Below are 24,817 nucleotides of genomic sequence, written 5' to 3'. Positions count from 1 at the left end.
ACATGTATACAGATATGTCAGTTAATAAGTTAGTGATGCGTGAGGAGACTGATGGAGTGAGTTGAGGGGTGAAGAGATAGATTTGTGTGTCCTCAGCATAGAAATGATATTGAAAGCCGTGAGAGGCTATCAGCTGACCCAGGGAAGAGGTGTAGATTGAAAATAAAAGAGGTCCAAGAACAGAACCTTGGGGGACCCCGACAGAGAAGGGAAGAGGAGTGGAGGAAGTAGAATTGTAAGTGACACTGAAGGTGCGTTGGGATAGGTAGGATGAGAGCCACTGAAGAGCACAGTCAGGAGTAAAGTTTTTTGAGGGGGGGGGTGGTCAACCGTGTCAAAGGCAGCTGAAAGATCCAGAAGTAGGAGTACAGAATAGTGTCCGTTGGTTTTTGCAGTTAGTAGGTCATTTGTGAGTTTTAAAAGAGCAGTTTCTGTGGAGTGTAGGGTGAAATCCAGATTGAAGGGGATCAAGAAGGTTGTTTTTAATGAGGTGGTCACTCAGTTGGTTGTAAACCAGGCGCTCAAGTAGTTTAGAGGAAAAGGGGAACAAGGAGATAGGGCGTAGGTTGTTAAGATTGGTAGCGTCCAAGGACAGGTTTTTAAGTATAGGAGTGACCAGTGCATGTTTTAGAGCATTGGGGAGGATGCCAGAGGTGAGGGAGAAGGGAAGAGGAGTGGAGGAAGTAGAATTGTAAGTGACACTGAAGGTGCGTTGGGATAGGTAGGATGAGAGCCGCTGAAGAGCACAGTCATGGAGACCGAGGGAGTAAAGTTTTTTGAGGGGGGGGTGGTCAACCGTGTCAAAGGCAGCTGAAAGATCCAGAAGTAGGAGTACAGAATAGTGTCCGTTGGTTTTTGCAGTTAGTAGGTCATTTGTGAGTTTTAAAAGAGCAGTTTCTGTGGAGTGTAGGGTGAAATCCAGATTGAAGGGGATCAAGAAGGTTGTTTTTAATGAGGTGGTCACTCAGTTGGTTGTAAACCAGGCGCTCAAGTAGTTTAGAGGAAAAGGGGAGCAAGGAGATAGGGCGTAGGTTGTTAAGATTGGTAGGGTCCAAGGACAGGTTTTTAAGTATAGGAGTGACCAGTGCATGTTTTAGAGCATTGGGGAAGATGCCAGAGGTGAGGGAGAGATTGAAGATGTGGGCTAGAAAGTGTAGGATGGGGTCAGAGGGCGACCGGAGCATTTGAGAGGGAATAGGGTCCAGGGGACAGGTGGTTAGGTGGGCGATAGAAAGGAGTTTAGGAACTTCGTCTGTAGTAGCAGATTTGAATAGTGGGAGTGTCAGTTGTACCTGTTGACATGGGGTCTTAGGCTAGGGGAGATACCTGTAAAGTGTAGATTTCATCACGGATTGTATCAATCTTGTTTTTGAAGTGATTAGCGATCTCCTGGGCAGTAAGTCAGTGGGTGGAGATAGATAGATAGATAGATAGATAGATAGATAGATAGATAGATAGATAGATAGATAGATAGATAGATAGATAGATAGATAGATAGATAGATAGATAGATAGATAGATAGATAGCTATATACAGTATATAAACCGTATGTGTATGCATGTACAGATATGCAATCACCTGTATATATGTATAAATATGTGCAATAGAAATTGCACCATATCTATCAAATTAAGGGATAATCCATTAAAGATCAGAGCAAATCTTACCTGTAGTGGCAAATAGTACCCACTACCAGAGAAATCCACGTTAAAAGAAAAGAGAAGTTGCTTTCTTCTTTTTTCTTTTAACGTGGATGTTTATGGTAGTTGATATTATTTGTCATTACAGGTAAGAATTTGATTGATATATGGGTAAGAGCAGCTTAGTGTTGTATCTGACTGGGGACTAACTGCCACATCCCAAAAGAACAATAGAGAACAAAGGAAGGGACCCATGGGGACTTCAAAGCCAGTAGTCAACCAGATAGCAAAAGAGGTAAAAAAAGTTTATAAAAATATAAAGTTGATTGATACATCATAAAATGGTGATAGTGAACACCAATAGCATAGTTAAAAATAAGAGACACATTATGCAAATATGATACCACACAAATGGAGTAATGCTCATATTCCGGAAACACATGGTCGGTCTCATGAGTAGGAAGTAGGAGGCCAGGCCAGACAGGCCTTCACAGAGATTCCAACATGTTTTGAAATATATTATTATTTCTTTTTCAAGGGAATATCAGAGCATATTGCAGTTCTAGCATGTATAATGGCACAGGCATATAGGTGTAATAGCAATCATCTTCAGAATCTGCCCCACCACATTAGACTCAACACAAAGGGAATGTCAAATCTCAATTGGAGCAATGGGCCACAGAGAACAGCAGATGTCAAGGATGGCAACTGGCGCCAAAAAAGGAAAACTGCTCATGAGGATCGCATCTAAGAAGCCGTCATGTGTAAATCTCCTTATTCAGAATCACATCATGCTGAGTGAGAGACAGGAAGGCTGACCATGATCATAAAATGGAAAGGCGTAGACCAGCCAAACTCAAGCTCTGTAGTAGCTTTACTTATTTTTAAATCAAGAAGAGTTTATTTAACAAGCATACAGAATAAGAAGTACACCACAAACAGGTATGTTCCAGCAGAAAAGACATCAGACTGGCAATAGATCATTTTACCTAACAGAAACCTGAAAGAAACCAGCAGCACATAAACATATTGACCAGTATAATAAAGAAAAAAAAACAGGGTTTAGGAAGACCAAAGAATTGCAGTAGCCCCTCAGCTCAGGCGCTGCAGCTTTACTTTTTAACCTTGTTTTGTATGGCACATTAAATTATGTTCCTTTTTAAATACTGTATGTAATTGAATAAAGATTTTGTAAACGTTCTTATAGTAATTGTATTGATTCAGTTCTCATAGGCATACTGAAAGTCCAGTTTCTATCTTGCTCTGTTTTTGTCAATATTTTCAGTTGGGATGATGCCAAAGAAAACTTCATCAACTTTTATGAATGGCATCCCACCCCAGATTTACATCTTAGTGACCTTCTGACTTTAGGTTGACTCTGGGTGCCTCCATGTTTCCAGTGCAAACTATGCTACGAATAAAGAAAGTAGCAACTGAGCAAGAACATTTTGGAAATATGATGACTCATTGGAATGGTATACAGTATATACTGTATATTGATGTATATGATATACACACATATTTTTTAGACCCTAATCCATTTATATACCTGCTGTAACAAGTTCATTTTGTTTGGATAGGTAAGCATATTCATAATTTAACCTCTCTTCCTGCAGGTGTAACAACAGTACTTACCATGACCACACTGAGCATCAGCGCCAGGAATTCTCTTCCAAAAGTAGCCTATGCCACTGCCATGGACTGGTTTATAGCAGTGTGTTATGCATTTGTATTTTCAGCTTTGATTGAATTTGCAACTGTGAACTATTTTACAAAGCGAGGGTATGCATGGGATGGAAAAAGTGTAGTTCCAGAGAAGGTAATATTGCATTTTCATAAAAGTTGCATATTGGTAATTTATAAATATTGTACTTGTAATCCACTTTTCCTTTATATCTATTTTGTACCCAGGATCTCTTTACTAAGAGTGGCTCTGTCTTGCCCATGTTGGAACATGTTTTGCAAAGGTTGCATGAAATAATTTTTATGCTAGCAGCAGATTTCTCATATTTTTGCTGAGTTGTCTCTTCCAGCAAGAGGACATCCCCTGAGTACTGTTTTCACTGTAAAGTTGAGATAACTACTTTTGAATGCCTATCTTTGCTGACAGACAACTGGGGTGTTTACGTGTCAGTGGAAGAGAAAATTGGCAATATCTCTTCTGACCCATAAAATGAGCTGCAAAGAGAAACAACTTAATAAAAGGAAGAGCAGCAACACCTGAGTAGAGAATCCATTAGGACTGGATTGTGTTGTCTGGGTGTTTCTCCGTTTAGTTATCTGGAGCAGTGTGAGGTTGACTTTGGTCCAACCAGTGTTCTTGTGCTTACTTTGGGAAATGTTACCCAACTAAACTGAACTAATATCTAGTCTTTGGATTAACAATAATATACTGAACCTGATATGCTGCCATTGTATTTCAGAAATAGGTAGGTGCTTTAAAAGTAAACACTAGTAAGACTGTATAACTGCTTGTCAACATTAATGGAACAGTGCCACCAGGTGGCTTTATCAGAAAATAGCACAAATGATACAGTTTCTTTTGTATACCATAGGACAAAAAAAACAACAACACATGTATTATTTTGCTTGATTTCCTTTAATTCTGCATTAAATGTAAATTGACAACATCATATAACTAATTTTAGCAAAAGAAATTGAAAAATTTAATGTTAACCTCTTCAATACAGGGCACTTTTTCCCACTTCCTGCCCAGACCAATTTTCAGCTGTCAGTGCTCCCACACTTTGAATGGTAATTACTCAGTCATGCTACACTGTACCCAAACAAATTTTTATCAGTTTTTTTCACACAAAGTAGAGCTTTTGCTGGTATTTAATCAGCGCAGTTTTTTTTTTTTTTTGCGATATAATCAAAAAAAGAGCAAACATTTTGAAAAAAAAAAACACTTTTTTTTGTTTCTATTATAAAATTTTGCAAATAAGTAATTTTTCTTCATACGTTTGGGCCAACGTTTATACTGATACATATTCTTAGTAAAAGTAACCCAAACTAGTGGATATTATTTAGTCTGTGTGAAAGTTATAGAGTCTACAAGCTATGCTACGTATCATTGAAAATTGATCAATCCTGATGTACTGACTGTCTATCTCATTTCTTGAGGCACTGAAATGGTCAGGACAGTACAAATACTGATGACCCCTTTTTGGAAAGTAGATAGTCCAAGGTATTTAGTAAGAGGCATGGTGAGTATTTGAAGTTGTAATTTTTTCCCACAATTATTGGGAAAATGGAGAAATATTTTTTTTTTCTAAAAAGTTATTTCTCACACACTGCATAGGCATACTAGAAATTACACTCCAAAACACATTTTGCTACTCATCTTGAGTATGGTGATGCCACATGTGTGAGACTTTTACACAGCCTAGCCACATACAGAGGCCAAACATCCGAGTAGCACCTTCAGGTATAAATTACACATCTAATTTCCTAACTACCTATCACACTTTGGAAGGCCCTGGTGCACCAGAACAATGGAAACACCCCTACAAAATGACCCCATTTTGGAAAGAAACACCCCCAGCATATATATTCTATGAGGCATTATAAGTCTTTTGAACATGTAATTTTTTTGCACAAGTTTTTGGAAAAAAGCGTATTTTGTTTACACAAAGTTGTCAATTTATAAGATGTTCTAAAACACAGCATGGACATAGCAAAAATTAAACCCCAAAATACATTCTGCTACTCTTCCTGGGTATGGCGATACCACATGGTTGGGACTTTTTCACAGCCTAACCACATAGAAAAGCCCAAAATCCAAGGAGCACCATTAGATGTTCTAGGGACATAAATTACATGTATAGTTTCCTGACAACCTATTGCATTTTTGCAGACACTTCAAAAATCTAACACTTAGCATGTACATACCAATTACACCCCAAAATATATTCTGCTGAGCAAAAGGTAAACAAAAGATTACCTGTGGCTTTAGTAGTGCAGTTGTACACAGAGGGGAGCATCGGTCCAGGCAGCAGGCAGGGACATGGTCAGGAATCATCCAGGCAGCAGGCAGGAATACTGTCCATATTCAGTACATGCAGCAGGCAGAGACTCTCAGCACAACCAAAGCATTGGTCCAGGTAGCAGGCAGGGATGTGGTCAGCAGCAGCAGCAGCAGTCCAGGCAGCAGGGAGGAACATGGGCCATAAAGTCCTGGGTCATTACAGGCAGAGATAGGATCAGCACAGCCAAAGTGTTGGCCCAGGCAGCAGGCAGGGACATCAAGCTTAGGGCCTCAGTCAGGAAAAAAATAGGGACAAGAGTAGAGGCTTCTCCCACCCAAATCTCTTTGAAGCCTCTGGTCTCTAGACCCTGTTCTAGGAATTACAAAACCCATAGAAAACCAAAAACTGTTTTCTCTACTCAGAACACTCTTCTGAAGCCCCTCACATATGTGAGATCCCTGTGTACTACAGTAGCAGGGCAAATAAGCAGTCCAAACAGCAGGCAAAAAACATGGTCGATTAACAGGCCAAGGTCAGTGTCTGAGAAACAATCCAGATGACAGGCAGAGGCATCGTTGATAAACAGGCCAGGGTCAGTTAACATGGTCAATCGAGGTAGCAGGCAAATGATCTGCACAGGTATTTGAAACAGGAAAATGGCAGGCTGTTAAAAATAAGGGGAACTAATATCTTAGGGATGTGTGCTAACATCCAAAGTATTCTCTGTTGCATAGCTCAGGTTGGGAGGGACATTGGGGACAATAATAACTGCTGTCTCTTCTAACTCCTCTGCTGCATACACAACATTTCTTTTAGTGCTTTCTTACTGATTCTGTGAGGGGATTGTTTTAGAGAAAATGTTGCTCATGAAGTTGACTCACACAATCAGAGTGGAGACTTCCTGGGGGGGATCCTTCCAGGTAGATCAGGGCAGTGACAATCTCTGCAATAAATTTGAGGCAGATGCTGGGTCTTCATCTTGACTTTTGATAGGTGACATACGCATTATACATGGCCATATGAAGAAGGTAAATTGTGACTTTATTATACCAGTATAGGGACTTTCTAATTCGTAAATAGGGCTGTAGTATCTGGTCGTTTAAATCCACCCCCCCGGACAGATTATAATCGTGGACGCATTCAAGCTTTACAATGGGACCGAGTCTTCCAGAAATCTCCACCAAAGTGTCATTGTGGATGGTGGCAGGATGTAGACATCTCTCTTGTCCCTCCACTTCACGGCCAACACGTCCTCATTCCTCATACTTGCTGATTCTTCCTTTGTAGCCTTGTTGTCACTAAGTTTTGTGAGAAGCCCTTTCTGTTTTTTTGGTGGTGCCGCAGACCAAGATTTTTTCACGTTACAGGTGGTGGAGAAGGGGTAGACTAGTATAATAATTGTTGAGGTAGATATGGTAGCCTTTTTTGAGCCAGGGGAATGCCAGGTCCCAGACAATTTATCATGGCTCAGATGATCTGGGGGAGGGCACTGTGAGTTGTCATTGAAATGCAGGAAGAGCATGATCATGTTATAGCGTGTCCTGGACATGACGGCAGAATAAATTGGCATGTGATGGATGGGGTGGGTGGACCAGTGGGCATGCACTTTGTTTTTTTTGTAAGTCATATATTAAATGTAAGGCCCAAACAATTTTAACTCATCTACTGTGAGACTCCACCAATGAAACATATGGGCATAGGAAGAATTGGGGTTGGTGGTGATAAATTGCTCTGCAAAAAGTGTTGTTTGGTCCACGATGTACTGCAGCAAATCTGGAGGGAAAAACAATTTTAAAAAATCTATTACCGAAAAAATTTCAGTGTTGGGCTGGACGCATGGCTGTGCAGTGAAAGGAGGGATTGTAGCTGACCTTGAGCTGAAAGGCATCCATAATAGGTTTGCCAGGGCATCAGGAAGGTAGGTTTGGGCTTGCATTCTTTGGGTCTGGTGCGTTATTCCAAAACTGGTACTGGGCCTTTCTTCCTGGGATCTAGCACCGTTGGTGTTGTGACGTTGGGGTGTATGGCACTGTTGGTGGTAGGCAGGTCTTCTGATCTTGTTATTCTTCTAATTCTTTTGGGAGGGACCTGATCCACTACTTTCTACTGGGTCATATTCCGAATAAGATTTGGATGGTGAGAGCTCTCCACTGCTCTCATCATCCAACATAGTAAGGATTGTATATGCCTCCTCAGGTGTAAAATATCTTTTCGACATGGCAGCTGATGTGTGACAGATCCACTGACAGGGCCGTGTGACAGATCCACTGATGGGCTGCTCTGACAGAGCCACTGATGGGGGCCACTGATGGGCTGCGTGAAAGATCCACTGATGATGGCACTAATGGACTATGTGACAGATCCCCTGATGGTGGCACTAAGGGGTTTTCCTGACAGATCCACTGATGGGCTGTGTGACAGATCCGCTGATGGTGGCACTGATGTGCTGTGTGACAGATCCACTGATGATGGCACTGATGGGCTGTGTGACAGATCCGCTGATGACAACACTGATGGGCTGTGTGACAGATCGGCTGATAGTGGCACTGATGGGCTGTGTGACAGATCACTGACGGGCTGATCTGATAGGTTCTCTTTATGGGGGGGCATGTGGTGCACAGTAATGTGTACAGAAATAGCAGAGTTGATGTTCACTCACAGTTGATGCTTCTCCTCCTTACACGATCGGTGTGTGAGGAGAAGAAAGCCAGGAATAGCGAATAACGGTTATATGTTTGGACACAGCCGATATCCTGGTAAACAGCCATTTTCATTAGCTGTTTACCCTGAATGGGGATGGGCTGTGTCCTGGGGACAAGACTCATTACTGATCGCTGCACTGTGCGCCTCTGGGGGTGTGAATTAGCAGCGCATTCTGATGGACGTCATATAACCTCCAATCAGGGTGGCAAAGACCTCACCCGGTGGTCAATCTGTTATAGGCGTGGCAGGATCCGGTTACAATATAACTGATAGTTTAGTTCAGAATATATGTACTCTGAGGTATCAACTGTGACATATAAATTATAACTTATTAAAATTCATATTATATAATATGATTTAACTGAAATTCCCAACATAACCACTACATATTCAGGCAGATGATGTCCCTGATACAGAAAATGCTGTTGATGTGCAGATTAAGGGTTAAATATAATTTTAGGATACTCATACATTAGTAACCTAAGAAAGAGTCATATAGAAAGGCAGAGGCCACAGAAAAAAAACTGTTATTGCCTGCGATACAGCATTCTCCTAAAAGAATACTGCAGACTACAGGTACACTTTTAAAAACCTTACAGGCTTATTATAGGTTAATTTTTGACCACGAATCCTATGCAACCAATCAACTATTTTGGATACAGTATAGTTAAACTTCTGTGATAACATGCTAAGACCAAAGAAAAAGAGGTTTTGTGTATTTATTGGATAAAAAAGAAGTGCGGGATTCGAAAAACATAAACATACTCACCTATGTAGATGCAGCATCGATCTGATGCTGTATCTGTTCCTTGCCACCTCTACACGAGAACTCAATCAAAGACCACTGATCGCTCAGTTCTTGGGTCCACTCTGAGGACAGAGCAGTGGCTTTCAGTCATTAGCTCTCTGCTCTGCCCTTCGGTGCTCACTGGAGTGCCGGACTGTGCAGGGGGTGGGAGCGGCTTGCTCAGGTGTGTGGTGTACTGAGAGGCTGAGTCAGACATTATTGTCGGGAGCCTTGCATAGCCTGGACGGCTTAGTGATGTCAGCTGACAGCAAGCTTTAGCCTGCTGTCAGCTGAATCTGGGTCACAGGAGTGCAGAACTAAGTTCACTCCTGTGAGCCACAGGAGAAATATGGCCAAAGGAACTTATTTTGCCTTTAAAGTAAATGTGAACCCTTACCTTATAAAACAGCCTATGCAATTTAAAATAGAAATTAATGGCAAAAAATGTGTGTATATATTTAAAACAAAAAAAATTAATAAATGTTTTCTTTTTTCATACATGATCACATGACTTCCATTTTCAGCTGCATAAGGGGCTTACAGAGGTGGGGTGGAGACTCCTTGTAATGATGGGTCCTCGCAGCAGCAATTTGAATGAAGCAAACAGTCCAGTAAAAAATGCAGAGACAGAAATACACTGATGAGCTTTGCAGGGGGTTGTTTCAGCAGTAGGCAGAGAAACAGCAGGACACTGATCTTACATGTGGTGATCTGTGCAGGGGGTGTGTCAGCATAAGTCTGACCAGTGGAGTATAGGCAGGCTGTGCTGCTAAGTAAAATGCAAAGAAGTAAACTGCTCATGATAGGATGGATGTGCTTCCATGCCCTGCTGTGGTCAGTTTACCGTTTACAGTTTACAGTTTACGGCACTGTGTAACTTTAACTGACAATTGTGGGGTCATGCAACGTTGTACCCAAACAAAATTTAGATCCTCTTTTTTCCCACAAATAGAGCTTTCGTTTGGTGGTATTTGATCACCACTGCGTTTTTTTATTTTTTGCGGCATAAATAAAAAAATAAATTTAAAATTAAATGTATTCCCACAAGATGGCGTTGTGGATACAGGTAAGTATGAGTGTGCCAACATCCTAAATATATTGCAAAATGTATTCAAAAGAAGGAAACATGGACTTCAGAGGCACATCTGTAGCACTGAAATACAAAATGAACTTTTATTAATCTTTAAAATTCACATTATTGACATGACATGTTAAAAACAAGACATGGTGTTTGGTCTAAATGACGCTTATACCACCTAACACAACCAACTATTACCACAGTGGAACAGATCAATCAATAGTGATTCAAAATCAGGTGATGTCAAATAGAAGGAGCAGCTGGTTGGTGGTAGAGACGTAGTGAAGAAAACTCTACATGTTACGCGCCTTAAGTGCTTCTTCAGGAGTTTGCAGTCTAATATGTACATAAAAACAATTGAAATGATTTAAAAAAATTTCTTTGTTTGTTTTTTAATTATTTATATAAATAATTATTGAAGGGCGCATAACATGTAGAGTTTCCTTCACTGGGTCTCTATCACCAACCAGCCCCTCCTTCTATTTGACATCACCTCATTTTGAATCACTATTGATCGATCTGTTCCACTGTGGTAATAGCTGATTGTGTTAGGTGTGAGCATCGTTTAGACCAAACACTATTGCCCTGTACACACAGTCGGACTTTGTTCGGACATGCCGACAACAAAATCCTAGGATTTTTTCGGACGGATGTTGGCTCAAACTTGTCTTGCATATACACGGTCACACAAAGTTGTCGGAAAATCCGATCGTTCTAAACGCGGTGACGTAAAACACGTACGTCGGGACTATAAACGGGGCAGTGGCTAATAGCTTTCATCTCTTTATTTATTCTGAGCATGAGTGGCACTTTGTCCGTCAGATTTGTGTACACACGATCGGAATTTCCGACAACGGATTTTGTTGTCGGAAAATTTTATATCCTGCTCTCAAACTTTGTGTGTCGGAAAATCTGATGGAAAATGTGTGATGGAGCCTACACACAGTTGGAATTTCCGACAACAAGGTCCTATCACACATTTTCCGTCGGAAAATCCGACCGTGTGTACGGGGCATAAGTCTTGTTTTTAACATGTCATGTCATTAATGTGAATTTTAAATATTAATAAAATTTAATTTTGTATTTCAGCGCTACAGATGTGCTTCTAAAGTCCATGTTTACTTCTTTTGAATAAATTTTGCAATAAATAAAAAAAAGACTGACAATTTTGAAAAAACAAAACAATATTTTTTTTTTCTGCTATAAAACCAGTATATCCAATAAAAAAATGGAAAATATCATATTTCTTCATAAATTTAGGCCAATATGTTTTCTGCTACATATTTTTGGTAAAAAAAATCCCAATAGATGTATATTGATTGGTTTACATGAACAAACCATTGTATATATTTATGGATATTTTTTAACTAGTAATGGCGGCGATCAGCATTTTACAGAGGGACTGTGATATTCCAGCAGACAATCAGACACTAGCTGACACTTTTCAAGAACAAGTGACACCAATACCGTGATTAGTGCTAAAAATATGCATTGTAATGCCCCATACACACGGTCGGATTTTCCAACGGAAAATGTTCGATGGGAGCTTGTTGAAATTACGACCGTGTGTAGGCTCCATCGAACATTTTCCATCGGAATTTCCGTCACACAAAATTTGAGATCTGGATCTCAAATTTTCCGTCAACAAAATTCGTTGTCGTAAATTCTGATCGTGTGTACACAATTCTGACGCACAAAGTTCCACACATACTCGGAATCAAGCAGAAGAGCCGCACTGGCTATTGAACTTAATTTTTCTCTGCTCATTGTACGTGTTGTACGTCACCGTGTTCTTGACTTTCGGAATTTCCAAAAAGATTTGTGTGACCGTGTGTATGCAAGACAAGTTTGAGCCAACATCCGTCGGAAAAAATCCATGTTTTTTTTGTCGGAATGTCCGATCGTGTGTACTGTACTAATGACACTGACTGGGAAGGGGTTAAACATCTAGGATGATCAAAGGGTTAACTGTGTGCTTAATCAGTTTTTTTATGTATTGTGTGAGGTGCTTTTACTAGGGGAAGAGATGGAATGTATTCCCTTCTTTGCAGAAACACAAAATCCATCCCTTTCCCCTTGTCAGAACAGAGATTTGCCTTGTTTACATAGGCAGATCTCAGTTCTGTGTGTTTTACCGAGAATCAGCGGGTGCCAGAAGATATCCAGTGCCTGGCACCCACAGATCAGCTTTTGCTGTGAATAATCACCTGAAGGCAGAAGTGCAAAATCACGTATACATACGTGATCCTGCACAGGAGAGCCGCCTTATAGCAGTAATTCTGCTATGGAGCAGACAGCAAGTGGTTAAAATAGAAAGCCAGGGGGACTAGCAGGATCACCAGGTATTTCATAAAAAGGAAGCAATGCAAAGAGAACAGGATTATTTTCAATACAAGTACAAGGTGCAAGGTAACATACACTTTAACCACTTCAATACCGAGCACTTTTGCCCTCTTCCTGTCCACGCCAATTTTCAGTGTTCAGTGCTGTCGCACTTTGAATGACAATTGTGCGGTCATGCAACACTGTAACCATAACACATTTTTATAAAATTTTTCACACAAATAGAGCTTTCTTTTTCTCACCCCTGGGTGTTTTATTTTTTGCTAAATAAACAAAAAAGACCGGAAAAAAGTGTTTTTCATTGTTTCTATTATAAAATTTTGCAAATAAATAATTGTTCTTCCTACATTTAGGTCCAAACGTATTCTGCTACATTTCTTTGGTGAAAATAACCCAAATCAGTGTTTATAACTTTCCTACAGACTAAATAAGTCCACAAACTGTGGTATGATGAGTCCACAAACTATAGTATGTATATCTGAAAATTGATCAATCCTGATGTACTGACATCTAATTTTTTGAGGCCTAAAAATGCCAGGATAATGCATAACCCCTCAAATCACCCCCTGTTGGGAAAGTAGACAGTCTAAGGTATTTAGTAAGAGGCATGGCAAGTTTTTTGAAGTTCTAATTTTTTGTCACAATTTTCTGGGAAAATTAAGAGATAAAAAAAAATGTTTCGTTTTTTTACATACTGTCACAAGTGCAGTACAGAATTCATTTAATGGGTATGGCAGTGATCATGGACATTGATGTGTGACAGTATGTAAAAAATAAATAAATAAATAAATTAAAAAAAAAAAAAAAAAATTATATATATATAATACACCTCTCACATTTTTGTAAATATTTTATTATATCTTTCTATATGACAACACTAAAGAAATGAGGCCTAGCTACAATGTAAATATTGTAAAACAGTATACATTTGCTGTCCCCTCAAAATAACTCAACACACAGTCATTAATGTCTAAACCGCTGGCAACAAAAGTGAGTACACCCCTAAGTGAAAATGTCCAAATTGGGCCCAAAGCGTTAATATTTTGTGTGGCCACCATTATTTTCCTGCACTGCCTTAACCCTCTTAGGCATGGAGTTCACCAGAGCTTCACAGGTTGCCACTGGAGTCCTCTTCCACTCCCCCATGACGACATCACAAAGCTGGTGGATGTTAGAGACCTTGCGCTCCTCCACCTTCCGTTTGAGGATGCCCCACAGATGTTCAATAGGAGTTAGGTCTGGAGACATGCTTGGCCAGTCCATCACCTTACACTTAGCTTCTTTAGCAAAGCAGTGGTTGTCTTGGAGGTGTGTTTGGGGTCGTTATCATGTTGGAATACTGCCCTGTGGCCCAGTCTCTGAAGGGAAGGGATCATGCTCTGCTTCAGTAAGTCACAGTACATGTTGGCATTCATGGTTCCCTCAATGAACTGTAGCTCCCCAGTGCCGGGAGCACTCAAGCAGCCCCTGACCAAGACACTTCCACCACCATGCTTAAATGTAGGCAAGACACACTTGTCTGTACTCCTCACCTGGTTGCTGCCACACACGATTGACACCATTTGAACCAAATAAGTTTATCTTGGACAGTAATCCATGACCTTAGTCTGCTTGTCTTCAGCAAACTATTTGTGGGCTTTCTTGTGCATCATCTTTAGAAGAGGCTTCCTTCTGGGACAACAATCATGCAGATCAATTTGATACAGTGTGTGGCATATGGTCTGAGCACTAACAGGCTGACCCCCCCCACCCCTTCAACCTCTGCAGCAATGCTGGCAGCACTCATACGTCTATTTTCCAAAGACCACCTCTGTATATGACGCTGAGCAAGTGCGCTCAACCTCTTTGGTCGACCATGGTGAAGCCTGTGCTGAGTGGAACCTGTCCTGTTAAACCACTGTATGATCTTGGCCACTATGCTGCAGCTCAATTTTAGTGTCTTAGCAATCTTCTTATAGCCTAGGCCATCTTTATGTAGAGCAACAATTCTTTTTTTCAGATCCTTAGAGAGTTCTTTGCCATGAGGTGCCATGTTTAACTTCCAGTGACCAGTATCTGAGAGTGAGAGCTATAGCACCAAATTTAACACACCTGCTCCCCATTCACACCTGAGACCTTGTAACAATACCGAGTCACATGACACCGGGGAGGGAAAATAGTTAAATCGGGCCCAATTTGGACATTTTCACTTAGGGGTGTTCTCACTTTTGTTGCCAGCGGTTTAGACAGCAAACTTACACTGTTATACAAGCTGTACACTCATTACTTTACATTGTAGAAAAGTGTAATTTCTTCAGTGTTGTCACATGAAAAAATATAATAAAATATTTACAAAAATGTGAGGGGTGTACTCACTACACTATATATATATAATTTAATTATTTATTTTTTTAATGTTTTTTCTGTTTTATTACGTTTTGTTTTGTTTTTTTGTTTTTTTTTTTACAATTTTTTTTTCTAACACACTGTGACCAGAGCAATACAGTGTTACAATAGTAACACTGTACTACTCCGGGGAAGTAATCAGGAATTTTTTTTTTACATACTATGATTGCTTATATCAGTAAATTTGATTGGTATAAGCAACCGTTTTTACTGAATGAAACTGGTTCATTCAGTGTCATTTGTTATTATTAGCTGTGATTGGCCAAAGCTAATCAGATGGTACAAATGGGCTCTGATCGGTCCTGTCTGTACCAAGTTATCACTGTGACCAATCACAGCTAGCAACACAATTGTATACAATAGATGGCATAAAAGGAAGCCATACACTGTTTTTCAACTGTCACATGAACTGCTCTGATTGGTCACTGGTACTGGCAGTGGGCAGGGCCACTGATAGAAATCATGGGGCCCCATACAGCCTACCTGACGGGGCCCCCTTCAGATCCACCCCTGGTCCCGCCCCTATACAGAGAGGCTAGGGTATACATAAAAGCGCAATTGTGGGCATTGCTAATTTAAAAATATGAGCTGGAAAATGGACGTGGTCTAAATTATGCTTAATTATTAGGCATGGCTTAAAGGGGTGTGGTTAGTCTAAGATGACTGTGTGTAGGGTGCAGATGATACTGTGCTGTGTTCAAAACTGCACTGTCCAATTTGTCACAGTCAAACAGGTCTACATGAAAAAGAAGAAGATGCCATTTATGTCAGCTAAGCCCACTTTAAAAAAAAAAAAGTTTTTTCTAAACTTTTAATGAGAAGTAATAATATGTCTAAGGGCTGGTTCACACCATGCCTGCATCTGAATTGCGGAGGAATGTGCTGTGGATTCCCGTACAATTTAACCTTCATGCAAAATGCACTGCTTTTGCGATCTGCAGCAGGTGTCAATAAAAAGTTAATGACACCTCAAACGCAGGTTGCTTTGCCCTGCCCCTGCCAGCCCTGGATCACCATGTGATCTGGTTGCAGTGCATGTTAAAAAGTAGTGCATACACTCCTGTGGTGCATTGCAATTTTAGCCCATTCAAAATGAATGAGCTTGAAATTGCACTGCACAGACCCGCATGTGAATTGCACAGGAATGCACAGTGTGTTCCTGTGTGATTCAGCTCCAGAAATGGTGTGATCCAGTAATCTAAAAATTTAGACCGAAGTAATAAAAAGTGGGGTTTGCTGACATTGATGGCATCTCCTTTTTCATGTAGCACTTCTGTGAGAAATTAGGCAGGGCAGTTTAAAACCCAATTTCTCACAGTCAGGACAGCTGTGCTACTTGAAAAAGCAGACATTAGACTTTACATTGCAGTTAATGTGTCTGGGCTAACCTGCAGTCCCCTGAGAATCCAGATCCACTGCCATCATAATGCAGCTCATGTGTGCACAGTGCACACCAGAAGAACCTCGAAGCCGGCCACACCCCCTCCCGCCCACTCAAACTACAGTATCTCCCAGTCAGGCTCCGCCTCTCTGCCTCTGAGATGTTTAGCTCAGAGTGAGCGCTCATTGAGAGCAGCTGAACAGCTGCTGAGGGAGGAGCGGAGGAGGGGGGAGTTGGAGAAAGACTTTTTTTTTCTGCAATCTGTTCAGATTGCTCGGGCCCCCCCCCCAGTGGCCAGGCTCGGTACAACAGGGCCAGTTGTACTGGCTTATCAGTGGCCCTGGCAGTGGGCCTGTATAGTGATCTGTCATCGCCCATGTCTGGTGAACATAGAGGGTGACAGATTGCACAGCTGCATGGCCCTGCAGCTGTGCAAGGGGCATTTTCTGGTAGGACATCATATGACAAGGCCTTCATTGTATTATAGGCTGGGTGGGAAGATGTTAATGCCAGATACACCAGTCACTTTAAATATGTCTATTTAAACCTTCTTCACCCTCATAAAGACACAATGAATGGCAACTATAAACATATTTAATATGATCTGACTGAATATCTCCTCACCCAATACCACATTGCAAATGTAAATGGACAACTCATGTATTCATTCCATAAAAGGTCCAAGGGGAAAACCTTTAATAATAACACCTATCTTGTTTACATAATTTATAAATGTTATCTAAATTTTGATAAGAACTTATGTGCATATAAAGAGAGGATTCTTGACTAACGTTCCCCTTCAGGGGCGGACTGACAACTCATGGGGCCCCCGGGCAATAGGAGATTATGTGGCCCCCAGGCAATCAGAGATTATGGGGCCACACAGTATACACACACACACAGTATACAATCACACAGTATACACATACATGTACACACAGTATACACAGACATGTTTCTATTGGCTGAGAAGGTACTGGAGAGGTGGGGCAGCTATAATCTCTGGATTTTTAGACCAAAAGGATGTCGGTAAGGGACATTTCAGAGACAGATGTAAAAAAAAACACAGATTTTTACATACTGTCCCTGGTTTTACTGAGGCTGGCAACACCTTATGGGGCCCCCTAGTGGCCCGGGGCCCTCAGGCAGTGCCCGAGTGGCCGAATGGTCAGTCCACCCCTGTTCCCCTTTAGCCCTGGTTCACTCCAGTGCGATTTGCTATGCGATTTAACAGGTCAAAATCACATGACAAGTTACACGCTATTACCCCATTGCCAGCAATGGAACCGTTCAAATCATTGTGACTCAAGTCACAAAACGTTCCTGCTCTACTTTTTAGCGATTTTATTGCAACTTGAATTGGCTTCTATTAGGTGAAGTCGCAAGCCGCAATGAAATCAGAGGTCCAAATCGCACTGATCTGCGGCTTTAAAAATCACGCTATGTAGCACTATTTAAAAACCGCACTGGTGAACTAGAGCTTACCAGGGAAACAGAAAATAAAACATATTCATTTGGATTTAGTCAGCTTTACTATTTGAGTATTTTTAAACAATGAGGGCTAATTCAGACACTCTATATGTTAATGTGCATTATTTTGAACACTAACTTGACATTTGGCAAAGAGAGCCATTTCACTTCACTTTCATTTTGAATGGCCTGACAATGCACCACAACACATGTTTAAAGGGACTGGCATCATTTTTTTCAAAGCAGCTCACCACGACGCATGAGATGGTTCACATTTGTTTGCTATGATGCACTAAAAATGCTGTGGCGCTCTGGTAAGATGCATCAGGTTCCATTTAAAATAAATGGAATTCCACCACAAAGTAGTCAGTTTTTTTTAGACACCATGTGTTGCACACTAGGTAATCATTAATAAATCACATATGTACCTGAGTTTCAATTGGTTTTAGCTTTTTGTAAGGAGGAGAAAGGACTGGGAACCAACAGGTTGCTGCATGCAAATCTGCTAACTGGGAACATGTTGATAGAAATACAGAGTGATTAGCGGGATGACCTCATCAGTCTGCTACTGCTTCTTCATTATCCAATCATTAGCCTAGGAATGATACATGTCCTTTCTCCAGTCCCCAAGTCTTCTAGTTTTATTAGACAGCTGTATTATTAATTTTATAGATTGCATCTTTTTTTTTTAAAGTAACATTAAACAGTATATGAAATTTTAAACTGAACAAGCTATCTATGAAGATTAAGTTATAGTATAGCTAATATACACAGTATCATATTGATAACAGAGACATTTTAGTCACAAATTAAAATGTAACTGAAAACCAAAACACATAAAAATAAATGCCTAATTATTTTAATACTAGAAAACCTACTGCGTCTTGTTAATTTGTATTTGCTCTCCAACTTCCATCAATAGCGAATAATGATCCTGCTGTACATCAGTAAGGTCCAAAGCAGTATATTCATGATCAGTAATTGATCTTACTATGGCACTCCAATATCATACTTGTCATTTTGTTATTTCTATTTCACTGCTCAGTAGTTTCCTGCTGTATTCACTGACATAGTTTTTTTTGTTTGCATTGATTGCTTGCATTCTCTTTACTAGAGATTCACAAAATGTTCCTTATGTTGCATTTTTGTCCTATAAATTTGCATAACGAACAATTAAAATGCAATTATTTGGAGACAAAAACCAAACTGATATTACTTCACCAAGATATAAAGTTATTTCATTTCAATGACGGCAAGTAGAATGTTCAGGTCTATGGTCTAAGCTATTATTATATACCCTTTAAATTCCTCAAATCCCTGCATGCTGTTCAACAGTTTGTACAGCCCTATGACAACACTTTGATGAGTTCACTGGAATATACACTGGGGGTTTATTTACTAAAAATGGAGAGCGAGTTTAAAATCTGGTGCAGCTGTGCATGGTAGCCAATCAGCTTCTAACTGCAGCTTGTTCAATTAAGCGTTGACAAAAAACCTGGAAGCTGATTGGTTTCTATGCAGAGCTGCACCAGATTTTGCACACTCCAGTTTTAGTAAATCAACCCCACTTTTTCTCTTCTTTAGAGCTATGTTAGAACGCAAATATAAAACACAAATAAACTCTGTGCCCAAAAGAGGATACCCACATCTGTCTAAAATGTATGTGTATACCACTGTGGCCACCTTGACTACAGAAATTAAACCAAAATAAGTACCAAACTAGAAAAAATATATATAGTTTTTCCAGAGGTAGTGCTGTGTGCTCCCTAATTCTATATAAATAATCTAAAACAAAATAAAACACCTCATGTGATCAAAACATGAAAAATATCCATGGAGACCGCATTCTTAATGTCCAAAAAAATAATGTTCCAAAATGTCCTCAATCTTCCCAATTATATTATCCACCCATACATGAAAATACATGGATGAATAATAAACTTGTAAAAATTGTGGACATTTTGGAACACTATTATTTTGGCCATTACAAATTTGGTCTTTATTGATATTTTTCCCATTTTTATCACATGAGGTGATTTATTTTGTTTTAGATGATTTATGTTGATACATAGAGCATGCAACAATACCTCAGATTGGAAAAAGAATATATATTTTTTCTAGTTTGATATTTATTTTTGTTAGAACAAAGCTCTAACCAAAATAGTCAGTAACAAACATGACCACGTAATTGCCCATACCTCCTTGCTCATATTTTTTTCTTTTTGGTATGCCCTTACTACAGTTTGTCCCCAAACCCCTTTAATGACCATTTCGAATGTCAAGCTTTAGGTCACAGCATGCTTTGTGAAAGGCAGTGGCTTGTTTAATTTAAAAGAGAAGTAAAGCATATTTTCTAAGTGCATAGTATTTATAGTATTTAGTGCATAGTTGTTGTATTTACCAAAAATAATCTTTGATTTACCTTTTAGAATTTAAAAGATTTGTTCTTCCTTGTTTTTAGAAACGGCTAGGTAAAACTCTGAAGCATCATTTTCCAAGGTTAAACAGCATACCAGAGTGCACTAAAGTGCCTTATGGTGGTAATATGGTGCATTATTAATTGCAGCTGCAGGTTTTTTACATGTAGAGCTTCTCAATATTAGTTTACAAAAACTATTTGTTTGTTTGATTTGTTTTTCATTTTTATTCATTTTACTTTTCATATTCAGGTTCGGTTCACACTGCTGCAACCTGAAATTAAGCATGACTTTGCCGGGCAACTTTGAGGCAACTTCGAAGCAACCTGTCCTGAAAGATTTAACTTGACAGATAGTAACCCACGTTTAAAATGTCCGTTTTGCCGCGTTTACATGACGCGTTTAGCCGCGTTTGCGTTTAGAAGCGCTTGAAAAAAAAAAATTTTTCTTTCAAAATAGCCAAAAATGAAAAACGCCTGTAAATGAAACGCGGCTAAAAGCGAGTTACCGCGTTTAGACGTGTTTAGACGTGTTTAGAAGCATTTAGCGATTGAAATGCCTCTAAACTCAGCGTCTGAACTCATTTTTTTTCTTTCCAAAAAAGGCCTCTAAACTCATGCATAAAAACGACATTAAACGAACCTGTGTACATGTACTGATAAGATAACATTGGATGGGTTCAGGGGCAGCTGAAAAAAGAAGTCAACTGCCTCTGAACGTTTACCAGCAGAAGTGTAAATGAGGCCTTAGGAAATGACTGGGTAATCTTCCTGTAATGTCGGATCCAAATCACATCAATTAAGATGAGGATCTGACTTGGAGGTGACTTCCATTAACATCTGTGGGCACAAGTTGGATAGAAGTTGCCTTGAAGTAGTACAGGAACCTTTTCTAAAGTCGAAACAACTTCAGTAGTGATAATTAATACAACTATTATTGACTAACATGGGATTTCACATGTCATGCGACTTGGTGTCTCACAAGTCAGATCCCAAGTCGTGGCAGTGTGAACTGAGCTTTAATGTTTCAAGAGTTTTGCAAATATTAATATACTTTCTTTGTATTACATTAAAATAAAGTATAAATATATATTTATATATTGCATGTTTTAACTATTTTGTAGGTTGTGTATTTTTTTTTTAACAGAGAGATTTCTTTTCTGTATATTTCTATGTTAAGAGAATAACAGAATACTGTATAACACAGACCAGGTATAAACCAGTACATTTTTACTTTTAAAATAAGTGTCTGAAAAATGTTAAGCTGACCTTAAATGTTTGTGTATTCGTCATTAAAAAAAAGAAAACAAATTTGGCATTTTGTTCATATTAGTGTACCCAAGTTGGTATTTGCACACTATTATGAGCAAAATGCCTGGGTGAATTTAAAATATTTGAAAGTGAGAATGTGAAGATTTATTGGTTGTTCGAAGGTGGGCACTTCCAGTCAAAACTACCAATAGGCCTTACAAATGATAATTTTTCTTCATTATACAGTATACTGTATATATAAACACACACACAGTATAAATGCAGTTTATTTTTGTTGAGTAAGTGATGTACTGTCTCAAACCCTGACCCTAGAGCAACTGTTGCTACTTCCCTGAACAAAAAAGGGTTACCCCTCACAGAGCCTGTACCAAAGATCTTCTTTGTCTACAAGCACTACACTAGCTCCTGCATCAGGAACACCATAGCTCCCAACTGTCCCTGATTTCGAGGGACTGTCCCTGGTTTGGAGCAATGTCCCTCTGTCCCTCTTTCCTCCACATTTGTCCCTCATTTTGGTCTGATCTATATAGTTGTATATAAAATGCACAAAAAGTGTTTCCCAGTGCTAAGCCTTTCATCCAAATTCTAAATTGCTGCATTTGTCAATTTTAAAAGCCAATATAAAGGAAAATTAGTGGTTAAAAAAAGCACTTGTGGATGGATTTAACGTGGCAGGGGGCGTGCCCTATGCCTACATATGTTTTCTAGTAGGTATTCCTCATTCCCATCTCAAACTGTTGGGAGGTATGGGAACACTGATGTGTTGTTTGCCAGATCTTCCACTGATCACTGTGCGTTTATTTTCTGCTTGCCAGTATTTTATCAGTATTATACTGTATAGGGGGGCTTCAGAAACACACAGGGGTTGATTTACTAAAACTAGAGAGTGCAAAATCTGGTGTAGCTCTGCAAAGAAACCAATCAGCTTGAACAAACTGAATCTAGGAGCTGATTGGCTACCCTGCACAGCTGCACCAGATTATGGTTGTTCCAGTTTTAGTAAATCTGCCCCACAGACAGCATGGGAGGATTGGGCATCTGACACGTCTGGAAATGTTTAATGCTGGAGATTGGTAGCTAAAGAGTGTACCAATAAAGACAACAAAAATTGGCAGTGCAGTCAGGGAAATAAGCATTAGCCAAAGTTTTTTTTTTATTTGTATTTTTTAATAGAGTAGATTAGGGTTAAAATCACTTTTTTTTTAGTACTCTGTGTGTACCATTGGGGAAATTTCCTTTCTCTTTCTGTCCCAAAAGTGCAACAAGAAGTTAGAGGATATCTATACAAATAAGGGGAATTTCTCTTAAACAATGGTCCCTGGAACAGATGTCTTCATTGGAAGATTAATCCTTACCTCTTATTCTGGGACCAATTATAACATTTTCGATTTTTCCTCACTTGCTTTCCATATGACAATAGTTACCAGCACAGAAAGTTATACAGACAGCAATAAAATTAAACAGAAGCTCTAACTCTCCTCTATTCTATCTAAAACAAAAAAGGCGTTTGCCTGGGTATACTCTTTGAAGTAGAGAGAATCACAATAAATACCTTATAATGTACTCTTTTCTAGTGCTGAGTGATGCAGGGACAGTTCCTTGCTCTGTCTCTTGCTGCTGCCATCTTCACCATGGCACCTGGCCAGGAATAAACCAAGGGTATAGCCCACGTGCCTCTTTTTTTCCAAAGTATTATTATTTATTATTTAATAATTACATTCATTTATTTAATTATATTTATGTATTTATGTATGTCTTTATTAAGTATTATTATTATTATTTTTATTATTATTTATTTGTATTATATTTTTTTGTTAGGATTAGGGATTAAGGTTAGGGGGTTAGAGTTAAGGTTAGGGTTAGGGGTTAATGTATTTTATTTGTTTATTTATTATCATTATGTAATTATTATTATTTAGTTTTATTTATTTATTGCATTTGAGCAGAAAAATGTGCAACAAAATGCACAGAAATGTTCATTAACCCGCAAATCGCATTTCTATGGGGAAATAAACACTTAAAAAATGCTCCAATCTTCCCAAATTAAGCTACAAAAGTAGCTCCAAAACTTTTTTAAGCTTCAAGGAATGGAGCCTAAAGCCTCGTACACACAGTCTGATTGTTGGATGACCGAGCGTCTGATTTTTGTCAAAAGGGCGTGTGCAGGATTTTGTCTAGCATACTAACTATCCGCAAATTGTCGTTTGACAAACATTAATGTAGTGATGTACTATGAGATTATAAAGAGGAAGTTCATTTCTCAAGTGCCACCCTTTTGGCCCCTTCTGCTAATTTCATGTTGGTAGAAGTTTGGTGAGCGTTGATTTGCGATTTTCAGATCGTACAAAACAAATTCCTTTTAAAATATGTTTGGCATAACTTCATGCAAAGCAGCTTCATTATTATCCCATTAAAGAAGATGAGAATTTTGACATTTCATCAAATGCCGCATCACGAATGTTAATTCCAGATTACGAGCAGCAGTTTACAAGACCAAACTCTTCCCAGTCGTTCCTTGATTCCTAGCATGCGTGTTTGTATTTTCGACTTTTGTGTGACGAATTTCTGTACTGACCATCCGAAAATCAGACTTAGAGCTGTCGTTCGCCAAAAATTTACTAGCCTGTCATCCAACATTTGTTGTCCAAAAATTGGAAAACAATTGTTGAAAGGAGCATACTAACGGTAAGAATTTTGGACAGCAGCCTGTCAAATGACAATCCCCTTCCGAATTTTGCATTGTGTGTACAAAGCTTAAGGGTCTGTGTGGATGGGCATTGACATTAGTCTGAGACTTCCAAGACCATTCAGAGTTCATTGACAGGTGCATTTGACTCACAGCTGATCTCCTTCTGACCTGCTTCAGGCAGGTTTTGCATCTTTATATACTGTACTTGTATTGGAATGCAAAACTTGTTTTACTCGAATAAAAGCCCATCAATACAGGTCCTTTAGGTCCCAGTTGATTCAAAGCTAAATTTAAAAAATGAAAATTTCTTAATCACTTGACCTCCAGAAGATTTACCCCCCTTCCTTACCAGTAGGGATGGGTGAACGGTTCGGCCTAAGCATACATTCGGCCTGAACTTTTGTTGTTCGGGCGTTCGGCGAGCAACCAAACAAAGGGGTTGTTTGACCGTTTGTTCGGTCCCCTGAACCAACCACAGTGCATTGCGGCGCTGAACAGTGCATTGCAAGCCCTGATTGGGTACAGAGCACTGTCTTGGATACTGTCATCATGACTTTATCCAATCATGGCTCATTCCCACCCCACAGTATAAAAGTATTCTTTCAATGGCAGCCATTTTCAGTGTGATTTTGGCATGGAGAGAGATAGAACAGGGCTCTGTTCAGTGCTATTAGTTAGTTAGTGT

General features: G+C 39.5%; 1 protein-coding gene across 2 annotated transcripts in view; it reads left to right on the top strand.

Moving 5' to 3' along the window:
* Positions 1–24,817, top strand: part of GABRA1 (gamma-aminobutyric acid type A receptor subunit alpha1) — a 415,182-nt gene that overhangs the window by 341,835 nt on the left and 48,530 nt on the right. For both annotated transcript variants that reach the window (XM_073620840.1, XM_073620839.1), the window contains exon 9: positions 3,257–3,459. In XM_073620840.1, coding sequence (XP_073476941.1) covers positions 3,257–3,459 — 203 coding nt within the window. The remainder of the gene's footprint in view (positions 1–3,256; positions 3,460–24,817) is intronic.

The sequence above is a fragment of the Aquarana catesbeiana genome, linkage group LG03 (genome assembly GCF_042186555.1).
Source record: "Aquarana catesbeiana isolate 2022-GZ linkage group LG03, ASM4218655v1, whole genome shotgun sequence".
In the NCBI taxonomy this organism is placed as follows: domain Eukaryota; kingdom Metazoa; phylum Chordata; class Amphibia; order Anura; family Ranidae; genus Aquarana; species Aquarana catesbeiana.
This window is presented reverse-complemented; position numbering and strand designations above follow the sequence as displayed.